The sequence below is a fragment of the Oncorhynchus kisutch genome, linkage group LG4 (assembly GCF_002021735.2).
Source record: "Oncorhynchus kisutch isolate 150728-3 linkage group LG4, Okis_V2, whole genome shotgun sequence".
In the NCBI taxonomy this organism is placed as follows: Eukaryota; Metazoa; Chordata; class Actinopteri; order Salmoniformes; family Salmonidae; genus Oncorhynchus; species Oncorhynchus kisutch.
The window spans coordinates 43618220-43640849 of record NC_034177.2 but is presented as its reverse complement, the minus strand read 5'-3'; the positions used below and the strand labels follow the sequence as shown (position 1 = coordinate 43640849).

Below are 22630 nucleotides of genomic sequence, written 5' to 3'. Positions count from 1 at the left end.
AAAGTTCACATGTTCCAGAAGGCATTTCTGCCAAAAAATGCATTTTGATGAAAAAAAAACATTTAAGTTCAAGGCTCTACTGTGAACTAGTGACCAAAGACATACGCGGGGAAAAAAACTATTTAATCAATTTTAAAACAAGGCTGAAACTTAACAAAATGTGGATGAAATCAAGGGGTCTGAATACTTTCCGAATGCACTGTACTTTTTCCCGCCCCCTGTCACTCAAGGAGCGCATTTGTTGTTCCTCAACTACGAGACAATTGCGTTCAGGCTGCATTGTTAAGGCAGCACATGCAACAATGTTGATGACAGCGATGCTGTTTTCACTTTGCTCCAATCAGAATGGAGAAAGACTCATTTAAATCACTTATAATGTATGTGTTGCCACCCTAGGGTCACGCACTACTCAGAAAGCAAATGTATAACTTTTATTATTAAAAAAACATAAAATACCATCATTTTTCATACCGTGACATGAAATTTGGCCATATCGCCCAGCACTATTATAAACGGTATTGTAAAACCATCCCGTGGCTATTTCCAAATACCCAGTTATACGGTATATACAGTATACCGCCCAAGCCTATCTCTAACTCATATGCAGTATACACACAACACCATGTGCTTTCCAAGTCATATACAGTACAAACTCTACAGTGTGAATTTCTAACATAAGACATGCCCCTGGGCCCCTATCCAGAAAGCTTGCTTCCTCCTGACAGACAGGGAAGAGTCGATTAAACAATTAAAGAGTGGCAACTGGCAGTATTAATCCAGAAGTGGCCATTAGATCAAGTAGATTGCCTGCATCTGAGAATCTGACACTACTCCTGGGGAAATTAGCCTTAAGACCCCAGGACACAATATCCATCTCCATTACTAAACACTCTGCCGTTCCATTAGACAAAACTAAGGGGGGGGGGGGAGCTAAGCATTTATTTTGTGCCATTTCCAGATGAGGTTTACGGGCTGTGGGGGATGACACAAATGCTATTTTTCTCCCATTCGCATGCAGCTGTTTAAAGAGAGGGATAGTGGAGTGTATGTGAACACACATCATTTTACTCTATCTGTCTATTGGAGCTGTAATTGCCACATGCACGTTTTCGGAGTGGCAATCTGGATCCGTTTGATCACAATGTAATCTGGGAGGAAGAGAAGAAATGCCTTTACAGCAAACCATGTGATAGCCATTTGCGCGCAACAGGATAATGCAGCTACTCACATCGCCTACACAAAAAATGCCCTGCCGCGTGGTGACTATATATACACGGTGTCTTTAAAAAAAACGGAACTTCTAATGTAGCATTAAGGTTAGGTCAAACACAACAGCATGTCACTGATTTGCAAGCAATGAGGTCTAATAACAACAACAGTAACCCATCTTTGTATCTATCAGGAAGAGCAGGCCTCTGCTCCACCTCTTTAGATTTGCTCTGCTGTTGTTAATGTAAAACAAATCCAAAGCCACAGTCCAGAACCAGATTAGAAACTCAACTATGGGGATCTAAAATGAGTCTGTTCCATCAGGGTGTAAGTTTTTTTGTAAATGAGATACTGTACTATCAAGCCAGCACCCAAAGAGACAGCAGGTTGCTTTAGATACAGTATCCAACGGGCTGGTGGGGCACAGCCCTGTCCCTCTACACCCTTCAGGACAGGACCCCTGTAGATGAAGACTCATGTGTAATGAATGTTTACCTAGCACCATGGTCATGTATTGCTCCTCTACCCCAGCCTCCAGCAGCAGGGGGGGCACGTATGTGATCCCAGCTGCCACGCAGATCTCCAGGCCGCAGGTCAGGGAGTTCAGCAGGACGAGACGGCACTGAGACCTCCATCCAGGCATATTTACAGGGTCGCTAATCCACCTCTACGCCGTTACAGGGGGGCTGCTGCCAGGAGAGGAGGAGGCAGACGGTTCCCCGTGGTACGAGGCTCGGGGACCAGAGGACCACAAAGGAGGGAGAGCAGGGAGGACACACTGACACTGTCTCAGATGACCTGGAGGATCCATTCTGGTTTCAGCATTCTGGATCTGAAAGAACAGAACAGAGGAGAGAGAAACAGGCATTGACGAAAACAGAAAAACTGATTGACTCACTTTGGAAAGCATGAAGGCTGAGAGCTAAGACTGGATAGGTCACTCTCAGGCTAACGCACCTGGTTGTCAAGACGCCTCAGGCACTGAAATTGCTTGATTGCTGCTGCCGCGGAGAGTCTTTCTCACAAGACAAAGAGCAGGACTCCAACACGCAGAGACAGGGACTGTTAGAAAGCCACAACCAGACACAAAGGGATTGATACACCAACTTGACTGCTCAGCTTCAGGGCAGCTTGAACAACAGAGAGATGAGTCAGCTCGATGTGGCAACGTGGCAAATGCACCCATTTGGCACTATCATTCCCTCTCTGTTTTCTTAAGGCGGGGAGAGGGAAGGAGGGTGGGCATGACAAAAGTGGTAGTTGACAAAGGGAAAGAAAGAGAGAGACATTCCGGAGGAGCTTTCTCTCTTTCCTGCCTGCAAGGCAGCAGCAGCAGGTGGTGTCTGGGAGCCGGCCCTCCACTTCTCTCTGCTCTGTCATTAAACTATCCGATCCAGGGCTGATTACACCATGCCAAGTCAAGACGCTCCTAACACGGAGCACCTCACTCTCATTTCCACCCATTGTTCACCTGAATCGTTGCTAATGAGCCCGTTTCTACCACTTCCTCCTTTGAGGGGACCAAGACCTCACACACAACGAACAGTTGTGATCAACTCAGACCGAATACTAATTCTGTCTCATTTTCTGCTAAGCTCAGAAAGGGGACATTATGATACACAGGGGTCTTTTAGGCAAGATTACATTACGCCGATTGATAATGGCCCTGACTCCAGGCAGCAACGTCATCAATTCAAATTGGAGTAAAAGGCATAGTGAGCATAATGAGACGTTGTCCAGATGAGGGTCAATGGTTCCAAGAGCAAAATAATATTTCCTGGTCTTCCAACAAAATATGAGCGAGGTGTCTTTAGCTTTAGTTCCGCTCCAGTAGACAGAAGGAAAGTACACCCTGATCTGATGATCCTGCTTCAAAGATGCCTAAACAGATCTAGGCTTACATAATTTACTGATTCTGGTGTCACAGTTCCTCAAACGTCTGCCCCATCTCTCTCACACACACACACACACACACACACACACACACACACACAGACAGACAGACACACGCAAGCACACGTGTGCAGACAGAGCTCGACCCAGCTCCATCCCATGCGTAACAGAACACCAGAGTGTACACCCTCAATCTCCCAGATCGCATCCTCTCACAATCCTCCTGTGCCTGACATGTCAATCTTTACTGACGGACCTCTACCCCCCCCCCCAACGATGACATTTCACGCCTTGCTTCCTGCACATTGTCCTTTCTACACAAATACCCCTCTTTAGTCATATTTATTATTTTCTCATGAGAGCAAAGCTTGATTTTTATCTGAAGGAAATTGAAGAGGAAAAGCACAAAGCGAGGTAGAAATGACTGAGGGAGCCACAGCGGCGTACTCTAACCCTCAACTGAGCTCATCCACTGAGGTGATGCAATATCACGTATAGGAACATTGAAAGACCATTCCAAAGAGCATGGATCGAGTGTTCCTCAAGTCGGTCACGCAGGAAACATGGAAAGAGCTGATACAGGATCCGATTTCCTCAGCCTAGGTACCAGACTGATTCAGAGTCAGACAGAAAAGGGAGTCTTGCCATGTTCCAGCCTCCTAAGAAAAAAGACTCATCCTTACTGCCAAGGTTCCATCTGAGCAAGAGATGTGTGAGAACACTGAGGACAGCCGCAGACGCAAAAACAACAAGGTGCTAAATTCATATTTGGTGTGAAATTCCTCCGCCAGTGTGGTCCATCTGTTCATCCCTAGCAAATCAAATGGATATGTCATTTTCAATAACAGACTCAGTTAGTCACGAGAAACCCAGCACAGTAAATAAATACTGTTCAGGTGCATGGAAGGAACTGAGTCTGTGTCCTTCAGGAAAGTTTTAGTAGTGATTATTTGGTTCAACAATAATGAGAGGTGGTGAAGAAACAGAAAAAACACCGCACTAGGCTGTTAGTAGAGTGGGAAGTCAAGTTAATTCAAATGTTGCATAAATGTTAGAATAGCATGTCTTTAAATCGAATAGCAGGTCATTCAACCCGGCATTGGATTCCATTAACGATCGCATCATCACAGTGTCAGTGAGCAGCGTGAGCGTAGAAACGGGACAAAGCAGGGGGCATGGGTCACTCCTATGGGAGGAGAGAGGGGACATTCACACCCGTCAAATCTCATTCCTACCCGCCTCAAACACCCTGAAATGGACCCATCAGGAGACCAGCCAGTGCTGAAAATGGAATGGCTGCAGAGGTATTGACCTAAGCATTGGTGGGGAGTCAGGGATGAGTCAGGGATGAGGTGGGGAGGGATGTGAGGAAGGAGAGACTAGTCAGACTACTGAGCAGAGGATTCATCAGCATGTTTAGCGAACTCTGACTTATGTGTTGAATAAAACCCACGTATTTGGTTTAAACCTGGCACTCGTCACAAATAACATCAACATGGCACGGAGCAGAGCTCTTGGGGGTCAACTCCTGCCTGGATGGAGCAGAGCGAGGTAGTCGAGACACACACAAGCAACCCACACAACAACCATTCCACACAAGTTTAATGACACCTCTGGCACCACAATATATTCCAGTCAAGCCCATCGATCGTCTGGTTATAACCCCAGCCGTACTTAATCAGAGCATCAGCCCTTAGAGTCTTCTGGAGTGATTACACACACAGGGCCTAGGCACATGGGCAGCCAGAGCCAGCTACTGTAGAGCAAGAGATGGGGCTGAGGGGGGAAGAGAGAGGAGGAGGGGGAAGAGGTGCTTTGTCTCGTCAGCTCTGCACTCCCGTTGCCCCATTACCAGGCCCATTCAGGCCCAGGCCCGGGCGCATTCAGGCCCAGGCCCCCCAAATCAGTCTTAATGGCTCTGAGGGGTATTATTACAATACAAAACAGGCTTTGTATACATTGTGCCAGTCTGAGTAACTTGATACAGTGAGGTACCAGGCCCATTCAATTGGGCTTTTATTAGTGTGGGGTTTCATATAAAACGGTCAAAAAAAAACAGCAACTGAAGAGTCTGTGTCTGTGAGTCTGAGACAGGAGGAGGAGAATTGCTGCGACATTACATTACAACCACAAGTGCTGCTTCGGCAGTGGATGAAGAAACCTCAAGGAGACTCTTGTGGTGTTCTGGCTCCCTCTGAATGGCTGCAGAGATACAGCACACTAGTTCTCCCCCCTCTATGTTCCTGTTCAGGCACTGCTGGCAGGAGACAGAGGAACAGAGCTGTGTCCAACAACAGCAGGCCGCCTGCGTGGCTTTAGCCTCCAGTCTTCCAGACAGTGAATTCCAGATGGATTCCAGTTGAGGTTGAGCAGGGTGGGGACTGGCCTGGGGAGGATCTCGCCCTTGAGAGGCCTTCTCTTTGGAGCCTGAGACACCCATCACATGAGAGAGGCTTGCCTGACCCCACTGCCCTCCAAACCCATAACCTACCCCCCCCCACATCTGTCACACATGACACCCGGCTTTGGCCAATCTGGTGACCAACAGAACAACTCGAAGTGCGAGTGACAGTCTCAGTCTGGTATTACCATCTTCTTGCGAGACATTGGCACATGAATTTAGTGAACATTACAGTGCTGGCTGTCAACCAGTTGACTGAAAGAACTCTGTCTGGGCTGAGGAGGAAAGGCGTCCTTGTCTTATTTCTGGTGAGTCTAATAATACATTTGGCTATGTCACACTCCAGCTACATAATTAGGCCAATGACTCAGAATACATCTTAGAAGTAAGTTGAATATGAAGCAGACTTTAATTTAAAGTTATAGGCAATTCCTTTTTGTTATTCATTGTTTTGAAACTTTATGCATGTAGCCTATATAAAGTATTACAATTTGTTGCAGATCAAGACTCAATTGTCCATTCCACTTTTGATCCTGCACACATCACTCCCCCCCTGCACGCATCACTCCCCCCTGCACGCATCACTCCCCCCTGCAGTCAGATCACTCCATCCCTGCACCCCGGACCACAGTCCACTGCCACACAGGTGTGGAACTATAAACCCAATCAGCTCTCCTTTCAGGGGTGGTGGGGGCAGTGCTGGTTAGCCTTTCTGACAGACAGCGGGACAGACGGATAGGGGATCCACACACACAGACAGTTATCAGGTGGACACAGAGCAGAGGAATGTAAGCTGGGGGTGACTGATCTGAGAGTGGAGGAGAGGAAGATCCAGCACCCCTCCCAGTCCTTTCAAACTGTTGAATGGAGCCAGTAACAGATCTGGGAGGTGACTGTTATCACACCCGGCACACAAATAGCACAACAATGGAGATCCAGATTCCAGTCATGTAGCCTCTAATGAATCAATGCCTGTTAACGTCCCCGAGGAACGCTTCCTTTCCCTGCCTCAAACCCTAGTATGTAAAGGTCAAACGACTACTATGAGTAAATAGCCTCCTAATAGAGTAATTTGCACTAAGTTCATGGAGAGGCAAAACCCTGAAATTAAATGGTTTTCATCCTGTGCAGAATTGATCTCGGCTCATATTTATGGTATTAAGTAAAAACAGAGCTTTCAAACTGTCTGCCGTCAAATGGTCAATACATGCCTCCTTCTTGGCAGTGTTGGCACAGTTCCCTCATGCGAGCAAATAACCGGTGTAGTCAAGCATCATCAACTACAATGAGCATGGCGTGGACTGGCATCATGCATGCCTGACAAAATTTCAAATCCTAACTGTCAATGAACATACACAACTGAGTGACTGTCTGTCTGCAGTCAGATAACTGGCACACATAACAAAAGGATCCTATAAGAACAGTATTTGCATCTGTGAATTCACAGTCTGATGGTTCCGACCAGTTTGCACAATCAATTAGGACTTTATAATCATTCAAAGTAATGGGTAGTAGAATTTAGCAAAATACTTACTATGTAAAGTAGAGAAGTACAGCTGATGTCCAAGAGAATTGCAGAAGTGCATATCTGACTACAACACAGTTTTGTCTACTAACCACTCACACACTGACCACTGGATATTTGCATGCACACCTTATCCAATCAACACTCCACTGGCTAGAGGACAGCTACACAGATCCCTCTTCTTACTACCTGGCCAAACTCGTATAATTTATGCTCTCCCCCTCTTTGTCGTCTCCTCTCTGAATGAACCCTCCTCCTCCTTACCAGCCCTCCCTATATTCTCACGCTCTCCCATCCTGTAGAGTCAGGGGGAAAAAACCTGAGCACTTCAGGAATCGTCTCCTGGAGGAAGAGATATGGCACGCTAGCTCAAACCTCTTCCTAAAACACACACACATATGCGATTGGCCAGAGCACAACAGGCTGTTCGGAAACAAAGAGTGAATTCATATCAGTTCCACCTCAGAGCTCCCCTTCCTCCTCCCATCTCCCAGTCTATCACTCCTCCTCCCATCTCCCAGTGTATCACTCCTCCTCCCCAAAAAGTTTGTAAAAAAAGCCCCTGACCCGGTATGATGTTAAACTGCCTATCAGGGACAGTCCTCTCACCTCCTCCCAGCCTTAAGCCATACCTCTGTATGTACTCCCGTTCCTGGGATCAGAGCCTCGGTCGAAGGCCCATTCACACACACTAACGCCACTAACCCCACGGCTGCTGACATGTCTGCTCCTCACTTCTCCAAGCAGGCCCAGCTCTCAACGGAGAACCTTTCAATTTGAGATACCGACAGGTGAAGTGGAACGGCGAGGAATCAGAGAGAGTAAGTCATTAGAGCATGGCCTGTAGTTTAAGGAATCTCCATTCCTGCAGCCTAGAGCCCAGGGGCAGATCAATATGAGTGCAGCAAATGGCTGCTGGTAACACGTCCCTTGCCCACAAGAGTGGCTTGCATTGCATTAGATAAGCTTTAGAGAGCTCACAGCTTAGGGAATGATCCGAGTTTGTTAGAAGACCATATCCTCCTGACTAACAAAAGCCTTTGCACCACTTTTGTTTCTCCATCCAGATACATTGACCCGGCATAATGAACAGAAAGGATTCTGCTTTAAAACGTACCATAGGCAAATTAAATGAGGCCGTCTCCAAATGATCCTTTCTAATAACTAGGCTATAATTTATTGAAAAGGTAGCCATGCCTAGTCCCCTGTCATAAGTGTGAATGTGAGATAATTATACAACTGGATGTTCTTGAACAAGAGTCTAAAAACGAGTCTAGACATACCCCTTTTGTTCTACATTAACAGAGTAAAAGCAGCATGTAAAAGCATTTCAGTACGTGACAGAGTTAAAGGAGACATATGGGCCTTTAACAAAGGAAAGAATAATGGGGTTGGTGCTGAGTAAATTTACTTAAGTCAAACCGCCAAGGAACTAGAGTGCCACCCAGTCTCATTTCTATATCCAGCTGGCCCAAATTACTAAAATAGGAGCATATGACAAGTACACATATAGCTACAGCTCTAGACATAGACCACAATATCCAGATTTTACCTGCAACGAGTCAGTAAATCTGGAATTTCCTAGAAGCACTATTCCACTGAACATGAGATGTTTAGTTTAATTGAAGTTGTTCACGGTTCATTACGGTTCATTTGGGCTCCCGAGTGGCGCAGCGGTCTAAGGTACTGCATCTCAGTGCTGGAGGCGTCACTACAGATCCTGGTTAGATTCCCATAGGGCGGCGCACAATTGGCCCAGCATCGTCCGGGTTAGGGTTTGGCCAGAGTAGGCCGTCATTGTAAATAATAATTTGTTCTTAACTGACTTGCCTAGTTAAATAAAGGTTAAATAAAAAATACAAATAAATAAATGACAGCGGGTCTTGGATGAGAACATATCAGCAGGCTAAGTTTTCCATCTCAGATTTGGTTTGAATATTCCACAAACCCTGCTCCAGGACTACAAGCCAAACCCAGAGTCCATAATAAGCTATGACAGACTTCTCTGCACTTAACTGACAAGGAGATAAAAAGCCACCATGTCAGAAATATACCAGAAATGCTACTGCTCTTGGCATCGAGAGGAAGGACCCAATAAAACTTAAATGTCACCCACATCACATATGAGTCGGTGGACGGGGGAAGGTTCAATCACTCATTGTGTGTTCACATAACAAATTAACCTTTAAATAAAAATATGTGATGCTGTTGCTAAAATGCAGATCTGCACATTCATTAGCTTAAGCACTGGCTTCCATTAGAGGTTGCCTTGCAAGTAACCATACAGCTATATTGTTCTCTGCTTGCTCTAAATAGATAGCTTATTAGTTGGGGAGAGCGCCCGAGAGACAATGACAATGAAGGAGTAAGGTTGGGCCTTATCAGTGTGATTTCTTGGTGAAAAGGAGCCGCACTGCAGGACATGAGTTAAGCTGCTGGGAAAACAGGCCAACATTATAATAAACACATAGCCTATTACAGACAGCACAGACCGCACTTATGGGCCTATAACAAGAGATGCATTTATAGGAGTCCACTGCCAAATGAAATCTGTATATCTCTGATGCGTTGGGGAACACTTAAACCTGTGTTTGTCGGGATCTGTGTGAGGTTTCTGGGCTTGGGAGTCATGACACACATGTGTAACCCTTCCAGCTGTTTTGTTAGGTAAGCTGGGAGTGTAGAGTCTCGACCTAACACACATCTGTCCTCAGAGAGAGAGGGTGCCGGAGTTTGGCTGGCTGTTGCTCGGGATTGGTGGGACATCAACAAGGCCCATGTCTCCAGCTGTTGTCAGACTGCAGCGAGCCTCAGGGCCCAATGATTAACGCCTCAGTCAAACTCTACACAAACCAGATGGTGAAGTGAGAGATGACAAGGCAGGAAGGGCTCCCCATACTATACTGACAAATTTAACTTGCGCGCACACACACACACACACAAACACACACACAATCGCTTTGTGTGTTGCTTAGCAGCAGCGTTCACATCACACAACCACACCCTCAAAGACATACAGACAAAGTACTTAAAACACAAAATCAAGACATAAAAGAGCTTTGGAAACATAACTCTCATGGTGAGCCCAAATCATTACAGAGGCACAGCAGGGAAGTCAAAGTCGGCTGGGACAGAAGACATGTCAATCGTCAGCTCTTAACACACAAAAGGCTGTGAATGGCTAGAACCAAGGTTTCCTTCCTTTACGTTGATTAGCCTCTCAAACACTCTCAAACATAGACACTACACTAGACATCAAATGGTCTATAGCAAATTGTTTATTGCTAGGATTGGCAGAAATCCCATCACTAACCTTTTTCTAAATAAAGACCTCAAAAATCCCCTCACAAAATAGGCCTCTCTCATGGTTCTCAGCGTTTATCAACCCACAGAAATTCCTTTACGTTCTAGGTACATGTGTGTTAGAAGGAGCAGAAGCCATGTATAGAAACTAAAGCTTTGGTTGTCTTCCTCTCAGGTTTCCATGTCTTCTCCCTTGACCTCCTCAATGTCCCCCTCTTGAACATCAGACTCTGAGGCCTCATCTTCACTGTCTCTTTCCAACCTTGTTGAGGATGGCTCGTTGACAGGCTCAAAAAGCCTCAAATTTGCCCGGATGCCCAATTTTTCAACCCTTGTATTGGTCAGCCTGTTGTGTGCTTTGGTGTGTGTGTTCCTAAACACGGACCAGTTGCGCTCTGAGGCGGCTGATGTTGGTGGGATTTGGAGGATGATGGAGGCAACAGGGGAAAGAGCCTCAGATACAAAGTTCCTTCCACCAGGTGGCTGATGAGATATGTTGGCACGACTGCTATATTGCATCTCCATCTCAAAGCTCTTGTTTTGAAGTGTACTTGGCCAGACTGCCAAGAACCTTGCCCCCATCCAGGCCAAGGTGGCGAGACACGGTAACGATGACACCATAGACCTTGTTGACCAGACAGGATGCTCATGCCAGCATACCCAACATGTACCCTGCGGCATGTATGGGCTTAAGGTAGAAGTCCTCGCGCTTTTTGATGTATATCGGAACTGCAGTTTCCTCTGCTTGGAGCAACAGTGAAGTGGGGCAGGGCAGTACGGATTTCTTCTCTTACATCTGCAAGCAGAGTCTGAACATCAGACAGGATGGCATTGTCTCCCTCAATCCGTGCAATGGCTACTGCTATAGGTTTCAGGAGTTTCAGGCTGCTTACCACTCTGGTATGGGGCTGTCCAAATCAGCAGACTGTGATATGGTCATTTCTTGGAAAGACTCCTTCCCCTCCATGGAGACTGTCAAACATGATGACAACACCACCCCAACGGGTGTTGCTCTTATTCTTCTCACTTTGCTTGGTGAGGTAGATTGCTGCTATAACTTGATTACCCTTCACATACCTAACCATTTCCTTGGCTCTATTGTAGAGTGTATCAGTTGTTTTCAATGCCATGATGTCCTTGAGGAGCAGATTCAATGCATGAGCAGCACAGCCAATGGGTGTGATGTGAGGTTAGGACTCCTCCACTTTAGACCAAGCAGCCTTCATGTTCAAAGCATTGTCTGTCAGCAGTGAAAATACCTTCTGTGGTCCAAGGTCATTGATGAGTGCCTTCATCTCATCTGCAATGTAGAGACCGGTGTGTCTGTTGTCTCTTGTGTCTGTGCTCTTGTAGAACACGAGCAAGAGTCGACTCCAAAATTCCGGTAGTCTTTCACCGCTAGCTTTAGTTAGTGTGAGAAGACGTTAGCATAGCAACCATTTTTGTTAGAGATCGCAACCATGTTTTTGCAATGTTGAAAGTATTTCATGTTTTGTCCTCAAATGGAAGAATGGCTATTTTGGCACCATGTTTCTGGGGCTAACCCTGAAAAGTCTGCACTAATCCTGCTCCGGAGCAGGGCCAGATAGCCCTGGGCTAAGGTTGGTGCTATCCCACTTTCGAATGTGCAAGTGTGAACACTCGCTTAGCCCCGGCTAAAATCTCCCTTAGCCCAGGGCTAAGGAGACTGGAATAAGGTGCAGTGTGAATGCACCTATATTGATTTAAATCATGGGCTTGATCATTGATCAGATTATATGTTGTTCTCAGACATCAAAAGGTCTCTCCCACTTCCCTCAAACAGTGGCCTTTAATCCTTTTCAGCTCAAGACATAAAAGAGAATAAGGTGGTTTCTCTCATACCAAAAAAGGTTATTCTTTTAGCTTCTAGATAGCACCTTTTTTCCCCTAGAGCATGGCAGCAATGACATCCATACTTGGTACAATTAAAGCCCCCTCTACCACACTTCATTCAATTGCTGGTGCTTTGGGTGTATTGCAAAACATCTGGCCAAGTCCTTATCACCATGGGAAAATGTTGGAGGACAAGCCTCTGTGTTATCCAAGCTGCGGGGCCCAGTCTCAGTCTGGCACAAATGTCTGCCATTAGTGTGGTGTGGGGTTTTATTTTGAACAGCATCAGACTGAAGACGTGCTTTTCATTACTGGAGAATTAGCCGAGGCGATGGGCCTTGTGCCCTCCACTCCCTGCTTACGTGAGAGTTGGATCTGCAGCATTCTCCTCAGACGCCAAGTTCCCACGAAAACACTTTATCAAATTAGGCGGAACTGAGTAAAGTTGCTAAATTAAATTATGTCTAGGGAGGGGGTGTCAGACTGCAATGAGGCACAAGGAACAGTTGGGTAAGTTGTTGATTTCTCTTTCAACCAGGAAGTGAGCATTGTTGTGTGAGTAACTTAGTTAGCCTACTCTCAAAAGCATTGGGGGATTAAGGGAGAGACAAAGAGCTTTTCAATGGATACATATGTCTGAAAGGAAAAATCCACCCAAAACCAACTATTCTTATCATTTACAGCGATAAATAACACTAATATGTGACAACAATATTTTTGGTGAACAAATTTTTAATTTTGTTGTTATAATGAGTTTGGTAGCAACATGTGAAAATCTGTTGCAGCGCAAGTCAACTACAAAACCCACAATGCAATGCTCTCTCCATGGCTGGCTAGCTAGCAAACGTAAGTACACACAATAATACCAAAGTCAATATCAGCATGTGAAGTAGCTAGTTAGCTGTAAAATCGTCTAAACAAATTGCACTATATATTTAGGAGTCTACAATCTCACCATGTTCAACCTGCAGAATGATGTGCCTCGCAGAGTGGAGTCTGACATGCGCAACATTCATGCAACGGCACCATGCAATGCTCCCTAGACTGAAGAGGCAGACAAATAGTAGAAATAGTGCGGACCCTCTGTTAAATTACACTTCTCGAGGTAGGAATATTGCAAAAATATGATCAATGGCTCATTCGAGAGAAGGCAGCCGCGTTATGACATTGGCACGTATTGAAATCTGACATGTTTTCTTGATCTAAAAGTGGTATTCCTATTAACTTCCAGTGTACTGAGAGCGACTTTATCACAATGCTACGTCATGCCGGCCGAATTACGGCCTGCTTGAACTGCAATAGCTCAGACACACATTAAAAACATCAAATCAAATTTGATTTGTCACATACGCCGAATACAACAGGTGTAGTAGACCTTACCGTGAAATTCTTACTTACAAGCCCTTAACCAACAATACAGGTCAAGAAATATAGTTAAGAAAATATTTACTAAACTGAGGTAAAAAATTTATAAAAAGTAACAATATAATAACAAGGCTATAAACAGGGGGTACTGGTACCGATTCAATGTGCTGGGGTACAGGTTAGTTGAGGTAATTTGTACATGTAGACTGGGGTAAAGTGACTATGCATAGATAATAAACTGCGAGTAGCAGCAGTGTAAAAACAAATGGGGGGCATTTGATTAATTGTTTAATTGTTCAGCAGTCTTATGGCTTGGGGGGTAGAAGCTGATATGGAGCCTTTTGGAACTAGACTTGGCGCTCCTGTCCCACTTGCTGTGCAGCAGCAGAGAAAACAGTCAATGACTTGGGTGACTGGAGTCTCTGACAATTTTTTGGGCCTTCCTCCTACACCGCCTAGTATATAGATCCTGGATGTCAGGAAGCTTGGCCCCAGTGATGTAAAGGGCCTTACGCACTACCCTCTGTAGCACCTTACGGTCGGATGCCGAGCAGCTGCCATACCAGGCAGTGATGCAACTGGTCAGGATGCTCTCGATGGTGCAGATGTAGAACTTTTTGAGGATCTGGGGACCCATGCCAAATCTTTTCAATCTCCTGAGGAGGAAAAGCTGTTGTCGTGCCCTTCACAACTGTCTTGGTGTGTTTGGACCATGATAGTTTGTTGGTGATGTGGATACCAAGGAACTTCAAACTCTCGACCCGCACCACTACAGCCCCGTCGATATTAATGGGAGCCTGTTCGGCCTTCCTTTTCCTGTAGTCCACAATCAGCTCCTTTGTCTTGCTGACATTGAGGGATAGGTTGTTGTCCTGGCAGTGTCTCTGACCTCCTTCCTATAGGCTGTCTCATCGTTGTCGGTGATCAGGCCTACCGCTGTTGTGTCGTCAGCAAACTTAATGATGCTGTTGGAGTTGTGCTTAGCCACGCAGTCATGGGTGAACAGGGAGTACAGGAGGGGACTAGGCACGCACCCCTGAGGGGCCCCAGAGTTGAGTATCAGCGTGGCAGATGTGTTGTTGCCTGCCCTTACCACCTGTGGGCTGCCCGTCAAGAAGTCCAGGATCCAGTTGCAGAGGGAGGTGTTTAGTCCCAGAGTCCTTAGCTTGGTGATGAGCTTTGTGGGCACTATGGTGTTGAACACTAAGCTGTAGTCAATGAATAGCATTCTCACACAGGTGTTCCTTTTATCCAGGTGGGAAAGGGCATGGTGGAATGTGATTGAGATTGCGTCATCTGTGGATCTGTTGGGGCAGTATGCGAATTAGGGTGGGTCTAGGGTTTCCGGGATGATGGTGTTGATGTGAGTCATGACCAGCATTTGAAAGCACTTCATGGCTACCGACGTGAGTGGTACGGGCGCTAGTCATTTAGGCAGAAATTACCCTGGGAATCGATTGAACATCACTCAGATACACAAAAACAATAACATAAAAAATGGGTGAATCTTTACTTTAAGGCTCTGCTTATGTACGTTTATAACATTAGTGAAGAACGATAGCATTTACCACTGTGTAATAAACCAAATCTTGTCTAGCTACCAACCACTAAAAAGTTAGATTAATTACGTATGGGGGTGGTTATTTTTAACACCCAAGCATACACTAACCAGTCAAAAAAATGCATGAAACTTAAAACCCCTACATACGGGTTTTGACGAGAAGAAGAAAAAACTGTGGGGGAGGTTCTCTTCTGCGCTGTTCAACCAATCCAGTAAATGTGGAGGAGGAGTTAAGATGGAATGTCGCCTTGTTAACGTCCAAAAGCAGAGGCTCTCTTTTTGTTGGGGACTAGGCAGAGACTAAGCATACACAAGCACAAGGACAACAAGCATGGATTTGTCTGCCAGTCCAATTGAAAGCCATTAAAATATTCCCTCAATAAAATAGCTATTTTTAGAGATTGCCTTCAAACATAAATGTTCATGGTTGTGTTATTTGCCAATCTGCTACCATCTTTTCCCTTTAAAATATCTACTTAAAAAGACGACACTGGATTAACACATGTAATTAAATTGAAACTACAAAGTAATTAAAAACACAAATAAAGATGGAAAAGGTACGCAGTTGGTAGAGCCACTGCAATACTGAACTGGTGCCAATGTTCCCACTCAGATTGGCATGGAGGGGGTTTATTCTTGCCATTGAGGAAGTCGAGAAGGGTTTGATGAGGAGGTAAATTGGATTGGGAGAGAAAAAGCATAGAGGATCAATCAGATTAAAATGATAGTCTCTCCAACCAATTAGGATTAGCCATCATACAAGGAGTCAAAGAGGTCATACACACAAGCGCATCACAGCCCATCCTTCGGATGCCAAAGTTAAGACAATATGTACAGTGCACTCTTTAGCATAGCTATAACACAGATGGGCATATTCAGTAGTACAGAAATGTCCACCGTGAGACATATCTACCCTAAGGGCATAGCAAGGGAATGGTCTAAACAAGCTGTCTGTATTGCATTTCAGCATCCCTCAGTATAGATAGTCCAAAAAAGAAAAAATGCATAGGAACCACCTTAAACACCTTAAGCTCACGAAAATAGATCGCTCCTACAGTGAGTCACGTGGCTATGGCTTGGTATATAAAGCATGCAGACAGGCATCGAAGCATTCAGTTACTATTCGATTGGTTGTTGGAATGGGCAAAACAAGTGACCTAAGCAAATTTGGGCGTGGTATGATTGTCGGATCCAATGTCTCCGAAATGGCCGCCCTCCTGGGCTTTTTACGCACGGCAGTGTCTAGGGTTTCCCCAGAATGGTGAGACAAACAAAAAACATCCAGTCAGCAGCAGTCTTAGAGGCAAAAACAGCTCGTTGATGAGAGCAGTCGAAGGAGAATGGCAAGAATCGTGCAAATTAACAGGCGGGCCACAAACAGACAAATGACGGTGCAGTAAAAAACAGATATACCTTATTTACAAAGGCATTCAGACCCTTTGCTATGAGACTCGAAATTGAGCTCAGGTGCAGCCTGTTTCCATTGATCATCCTTGAGATGTTTCTACAACTTGATTGCAGCATTGAAGGTCCCCAAGAACACAGTGGCCTTCATCATTCTTAAATGGAAGAAGTTTGGAACCACCAAGACTCTTCCTAGAGCTGGCCGCCCGGTCAAAATGAGCAATAGGGGGAGAAGGGCCTTGGTCAGGGAGGTGACCAAGACCCGATGATCTCTCTGACAGAGCTCCAGAGTTCCTCTGTGGAGATGGGAGAACCTTCCAGAAGGACAACCATCTCTGCAGCACTCCACAAATCCGGCCTTTATGGTAGAGTGGCCAGACGGAAGCCACACCTCAGTAAAAGGCACATGACAGCCCGCTTGGAGTTTGCCAAAAGGCACCTAAAGGACTCAAGACCATGAGAAACAAGATTCTCTGGTCTGATGAAACCAAGATTGAACTCCGTGGCCTCAATACCAAGAGTCAAATCTGGAGGAAACCTGGCACCATCTCTACGGTGAAGCATGGTGGTGGCAGCATCATGCCATGGGGATGTTTTTCAGCAGCAGGGACTGGGAGACGAGTCAGGATCGAGGGAAAGATGAACAGAGCAAAGTACAGAGAGATCCTTGATGAAAACATGCTCCAGAGCCCTCAGGTCAACAGACTGGGGTGATGGTTCACCTTCCCACAGGACAACAACCTTAAGCACACAGACAAGACAACACAGGAGTGGCTTCGGGCCAAGTCTCTGAATGTCCATGAGTGGCCCAGCCAGAGCCCGGACTTGAACCCGATCGAACATCTCTGGAGAGACCTGAAAATATCTGTGCCACAATCCTCCCCATCCAACCTAACAGAGCTTGAGAGGATCTGCAGTGAAGAATGGGAGAAACTCACCAAATACAGGTGTGCCAAGCTTGTGGCATTATACCCAAGAAGTCTTGAGGCTGTCATTTCTGCCAAAGGCGCTTCAACAAAGTACTGAGTAAAGGGTCTGAATACTTATGTAATTTTTCTGTTTATGTTTCATACATTTGCAAATATTTATAGAAACCTTGTTGTTGCTTTGTCATTTTGGGGTATTGTGTATATATTGATGAGGGAAACAAATATTTAATTAATTTTAGAACAAGGCTGTAACGTAACAAAATGTGGAAAAAGTCAAGGGGTCTGAATACTTTCCGAATGCACTGGGATAGATGTGGACATCTGAATGGTGCAATTAAAATGAGAGGGATTGGTTGACTTTACGATGCACTTGGAGTCCAGTACAAAAGGAAGACGCTATATTGTATATATTGCATTTGAATGTTTTCCACCAGGTCCTCCAACTAGGTGAGGGGTGGTAAAAAAAATATATAAAAAGGGGATTAGAAATCTGTCTGCTAGTTTCATAGCTGATCTATCCCCACCCCCAAAAAAGAAAGAAAAAATGCAACAGTTTGTTCCCACTCTCCCTATCTGTCAGAACGATCTTCTTGACCCTAACCAGTCATGCGTCAAGACGGGTCACTCAATCGAGACTGCTCTTCTCTATGTCACAAAGGCTCTGCCACCCTGCCAAAGCAGACTCTCTCTCCCCTGTTCTCATTCTCCTATATATATCCGCTGCCCTTGACACCGTGAACCACAAGATCCTCCTCTCCACCCTCTTTGGGCTGGGATTCTCAGGCTCTGCACACTCTTGGATTGCATCCTACCTGGCAGGTCGCTCCTACCAGGTGATGTGGAGAGGAATTGTGTCGGCACCACGTACTCTCACTATTGGTGTCCCCCAGGGCTCGGTTCTATGCCCTCTCTTCTTCTCTCTATACACCAAGTCACTTGGCTCTATCATATCCTCACATGGTCTCTCTGCGGTCTCACCTCTAAAATCACCACACAATGTTACCAATGACTGTATATATAAATGGACAAAGCCATCAATCACGTGACACCATTGATTTCAAAGTGAAGAATCAATAGCGCATTGAAGCCAAATTATTTTGGTTAAGATTGCGTCTCATGGAGGCATAACACGCGCAGTTTGAGCTATTACAGTAAGTGACGTTGCAGGCTAGCTCAGTACTGCCCCCTCTCATTGAGTATATCAAGTTGAAGGCCGACCGGGGTACTGCAAGCTTCCGTTAGCAACTGAATTATCCTTATAACTTCTGTGTGCAATTTTTAAATAATCTGTTCAAGGACATACATCTGGTGTATTAGAACTAATTACTGGTACCATGATTGTCTTCCAAAATGTTTTTATTGACCACGAAGATTGCCATTTTTCCATTCACTATAATGGGGGATCGTGTTTTCTGCTAACAATGCCTACAGTGCTGCGTTTGGCCTTGTACTTCAGCGGTTTCAATGACAGGGGTCAGTCGTTCTTCCATGAATGTTACAAATGAAAAAACATATTCTATTTGTGTGATCTACTACCTCAAAATGTTGACTTATATATCTCAAAATGTTTAGATAGTATCGACATTAAAAAAAATTGTGGCAGGAATGGCTTCCATAGTTCTACATGGCCCAGTGCAGCAGTCAGGTGTGACAATTTCTGAATGAAACATTCTGTTACTAAAACTCAATAAAACAAGTCTCAAATATAAGGACATTTCTATACTTTTCAGCTGTTTCAAAAAACACTGCTCTGCTATTACCATTTATACCTTAGGAGTGTTGAGCTCAACGAGACAATTCTGTTTATACTGCCTTGCTTGCAGGGGGACAACTGTTGGGCAAGTCTCATGCCCGACCTCCGCAGGTAGTGCTGGAGACGTGATAATTTCGCAAGTTTACACAACAGTATTGTCTCTCAAGAACTTCTCGAAAATATCCCTTTGCTATTGTCAATGTAAAAACTGTCTTAGCTGCTTGGGCCCAGTGGCTCAGATTTCTTCCAATCCAAAGCCATTGTTAGTTAATATTCAAGCGTGGTCAAAGATAAGGTCTCATATGGAAAGTAAATCAACCAGGGCAACTAGATGTTATGGATCAAATTAAAGAAAATGTTCCAATAATAACATTAGCCAATAATATTAGCCAACAAAATGCTAAAAAACTGATACTGGAGGCCCTAATAATACATATTTTCTGTCTGGACAACAAGTAAAAGTCTCTAAACAAAAAAAAAATGAAATCCAATTCCATGAACAGGCAGAGAGTGCTCTCAAAGATTTCAATGCAAGCCGCCTACGCAGTTCTCAGAAGCTAGACAACCATTGTGTAGATTACATACCACTGATTGTTCATGGCATCATATGATACCAGTATAGCATACAATGCTTTAAACAGGAGGAAGAGCTTAGAGGAGTGAATAGCCTCTAAGCCCACTGAAACACACGTTTTTCAGCTCAGTGAAAGGCATTGAGCTAATTTCACTCACAGTGGTCATGCTAAACTTATTTCTTAGGAACAACACTTCACTAATACATGCTTCTACAATGTGGTTAACAACAAGGAGTAGCAGGAGATATTGGCTAGGCCTATCTATCAATGTGTGTTTATAGGTCTTGAGTAGTTTTAAGCAGCTTGCCGGGTGGTGTGTGATTATCCTGCTCGCTACAGCATTAGGGAGCAGTGCAGCTGGTCAGGCAGGAGCATTCGGGGTGAAGGACATTTCTTCAGGATGGAGTAGATGTGGCCTAAGAAGATCAACCCAAGGCCCTCTCAATTGGCGACAACAGGCTCTGGTGAAAAACCATGGCCCAACATACTGTACATACTGTGTTTGTCTGCCCACAGTCCCTAATTGCATATTCTGAATAAGATTTTTTTTTTTTCATATCCAAGTATTCTTTTTTTAATAAGTGTGTTATTACCAGGGGATAATCAGCATATTACTTAGCAGGCTAAGTGATTATTGGATGTTAATGTTTAGCCTAAATCACATTATTAACAGGATCCTAAAACAACCCTAGTCTATTTAAAGTAATGATCAGTCCTAGGCTGGAAGAATAGGTTGGGAAGTAAGATGTAAATTTGCTGACGTTATAACTGGACTGCACAGTAACTAGCTGAGAACAGAGCAGAAGCTGATATGGATGGAAGAGGAGAGATCGACTCAGGCAATAGGACTGAAAGGAAGTCTGTATTTTACTGAAATACACGAATAACACACTCAAGTGGCCTTTGTACGGAGGTAGCGTGAGTCATGGCCACAGAGACAATAAAAGTCCCTCTGTCATGAGTTGAAGCTGTTTAACCTTTTGATCCTCTTTGTAAGTACTGTGGGTTTGGCCATTCAGTTCCTGGTAAAACCAAAGCACCATATATAGGCTATTTAAAAACATTGGAAACTTTTAGTTGTAATTGCCATTTATACCCATGTAATATGACAACCTCTGTTTACAGAAAGAGTCTCATGGAAAATGTGCATTACCTAGTTCCTGTTATTTTGTTCTCCAGCCAGGGAAGTTTAAATAGAAACAGAGAAAAAAACACAGACCATTTGACTAATGGCTCTACAGTCATTCATCTAGCATTGGGAGCAGTTCTTTTAAATCTACAACAGAGAAAATGTGTCACTCCAATCGCTAAATTGAAACTCTAGGCAGATTGAATGTCTAGGATCCATCTTCAAAATATATATATATTTTTATTTAACCTTTATTTAACTAGGCAAGTCAGTTAAGAACAAATTCTTAGTTACAATGAAGACCAATCCGTAACCCGGACGACGCTGGGCCAATTGTGCGCCACCCTATGGGACTCCCAATCACAGCCGGTTGTGATACAACCTGGAATTGAACCAGGGTCTGTAGTGACATCTCTAGCACTGAGATGCAATGTCTTAGACCACTGCGCCATTCAGGACCCAAAACATCATGATGTTTGATCTCCAGGAATGTATGAAATTGGCCTAAATTACTTTTGAAAATATAAGGGCAACAGTATGAAAATGTCAAGTTATTGAAATGTCAGCTGTTGTGATCTACTTGAAAAAACAAACATTCGTTGCATAAGCAAGCATGTTGTTTGGGAGAGATTTGTCATGTCGCACTGTATGTGAAAGCAATTTACTTTCCCTGTTGAATGAATATTTTTTTTGTATTATTATGTAAAAGGCATAACCCTTTTTTTAAATATATATTTTTTTATATTCCTGGTTCGTGTTAATTGGAACATACTATAATAGAAGAATTACAACTCTGTTAGTACACCGTTTTCCACTTTACCAATTAGTTAATTTTAAAAGGTTTATCTCTATGACCTCAAAATACTTGCAAACGGTTCCTCCCCCACATCCATGTGTCAAAACAGCAGGGGTCACCCCAACAGCGCCAAATGTTTAGAGCAAAGATTAAAAATGCTTTCGAGAAGAAAGAAAGCCACTGATTTGCCATTGCAATCGGTATACACTCGTTGCCACCATGGCACTTGGCACAATATCAATTTATAGAGAGCAAACTATATGGCAACTAAGACAGTAAGAAACAACTTAAGGTCCTCAAAAACCACAACGTCGTAGACACATGCGCTCATTTTGAATGAAACATCACATTGCTTTAGGTTCGTTCGAAAGACCATAACCGCAACAGGACTTCAAAGCAAAGCATTATATTTTTCAAAAGCAAAACCAATAAACATGCAGTGGGCGCGTTGTATAAAGCGGAAGTTATAAACATACAATTACTAAGTTGTACATGTTAGTAGTTCAGTTATCGCGAGCTGCGGCGCTACATTTGGAAACACGGAAAGTATGTTGCATACCACAACAAACCCGGCATAAGAATGGCCAATTCTTAGATATAATTGCGAAATACTGTACCTTGTCGACGCAACTCCCGTAAATCGATGCAGCAACTTGTCCACTTTTCACGATGTTCCGTCGTTGCCCAACTTGTAGGAAGGACTGCTGTGACGTTGAGGGATTCTATGGAGCGGGGGAAGAGAGGAGAGAGATCATGGGAGGATGGAGGCGACTGTTTTCCTGAGGAGTGCGGAGGGGCTCAATGGTAGACTTCATGCTGAACTCCAGTGAAGACGATTTTTTTTTGCTCTCCTTTATTTTACATCCACCTGTAATAATACGATTGACACAATGTATCAGCTTATCGATTATACAATGTATCAGATACTCAATG

At 44.4% G+C, this 22630-nt stretch overlaps 1 protein-coding gene across 1 annotated transcript in view; it reads right to left on the bottom strand.

Moving 5' to 3' along the window:
* Positions 1–22540, bottom strand: part of LOC109889566 (solute carrier family 45 member 3) — a 45840-nt gene extending 23300 nt beyond the window's left edge. Inside the window, exons 1-2 of the mRNA XM_020481083.2 lie at positions 22315–22540; positions 1705–2041 (exon numbers count right to left, since the gene is read on the bottom strand). Coding sequence (XP_020336672.1) covers positions 1705–1852 — 148 coding nt within the window. The 5' untranslated portion in view covers positions 1853–2041; positions 22315–22540. The remainder of the gene's footprint in view (positions 1–1704; positions 2042–22314) is intronic.
* Positions 22541–22630: the final 90 nt, after the last annotated feature.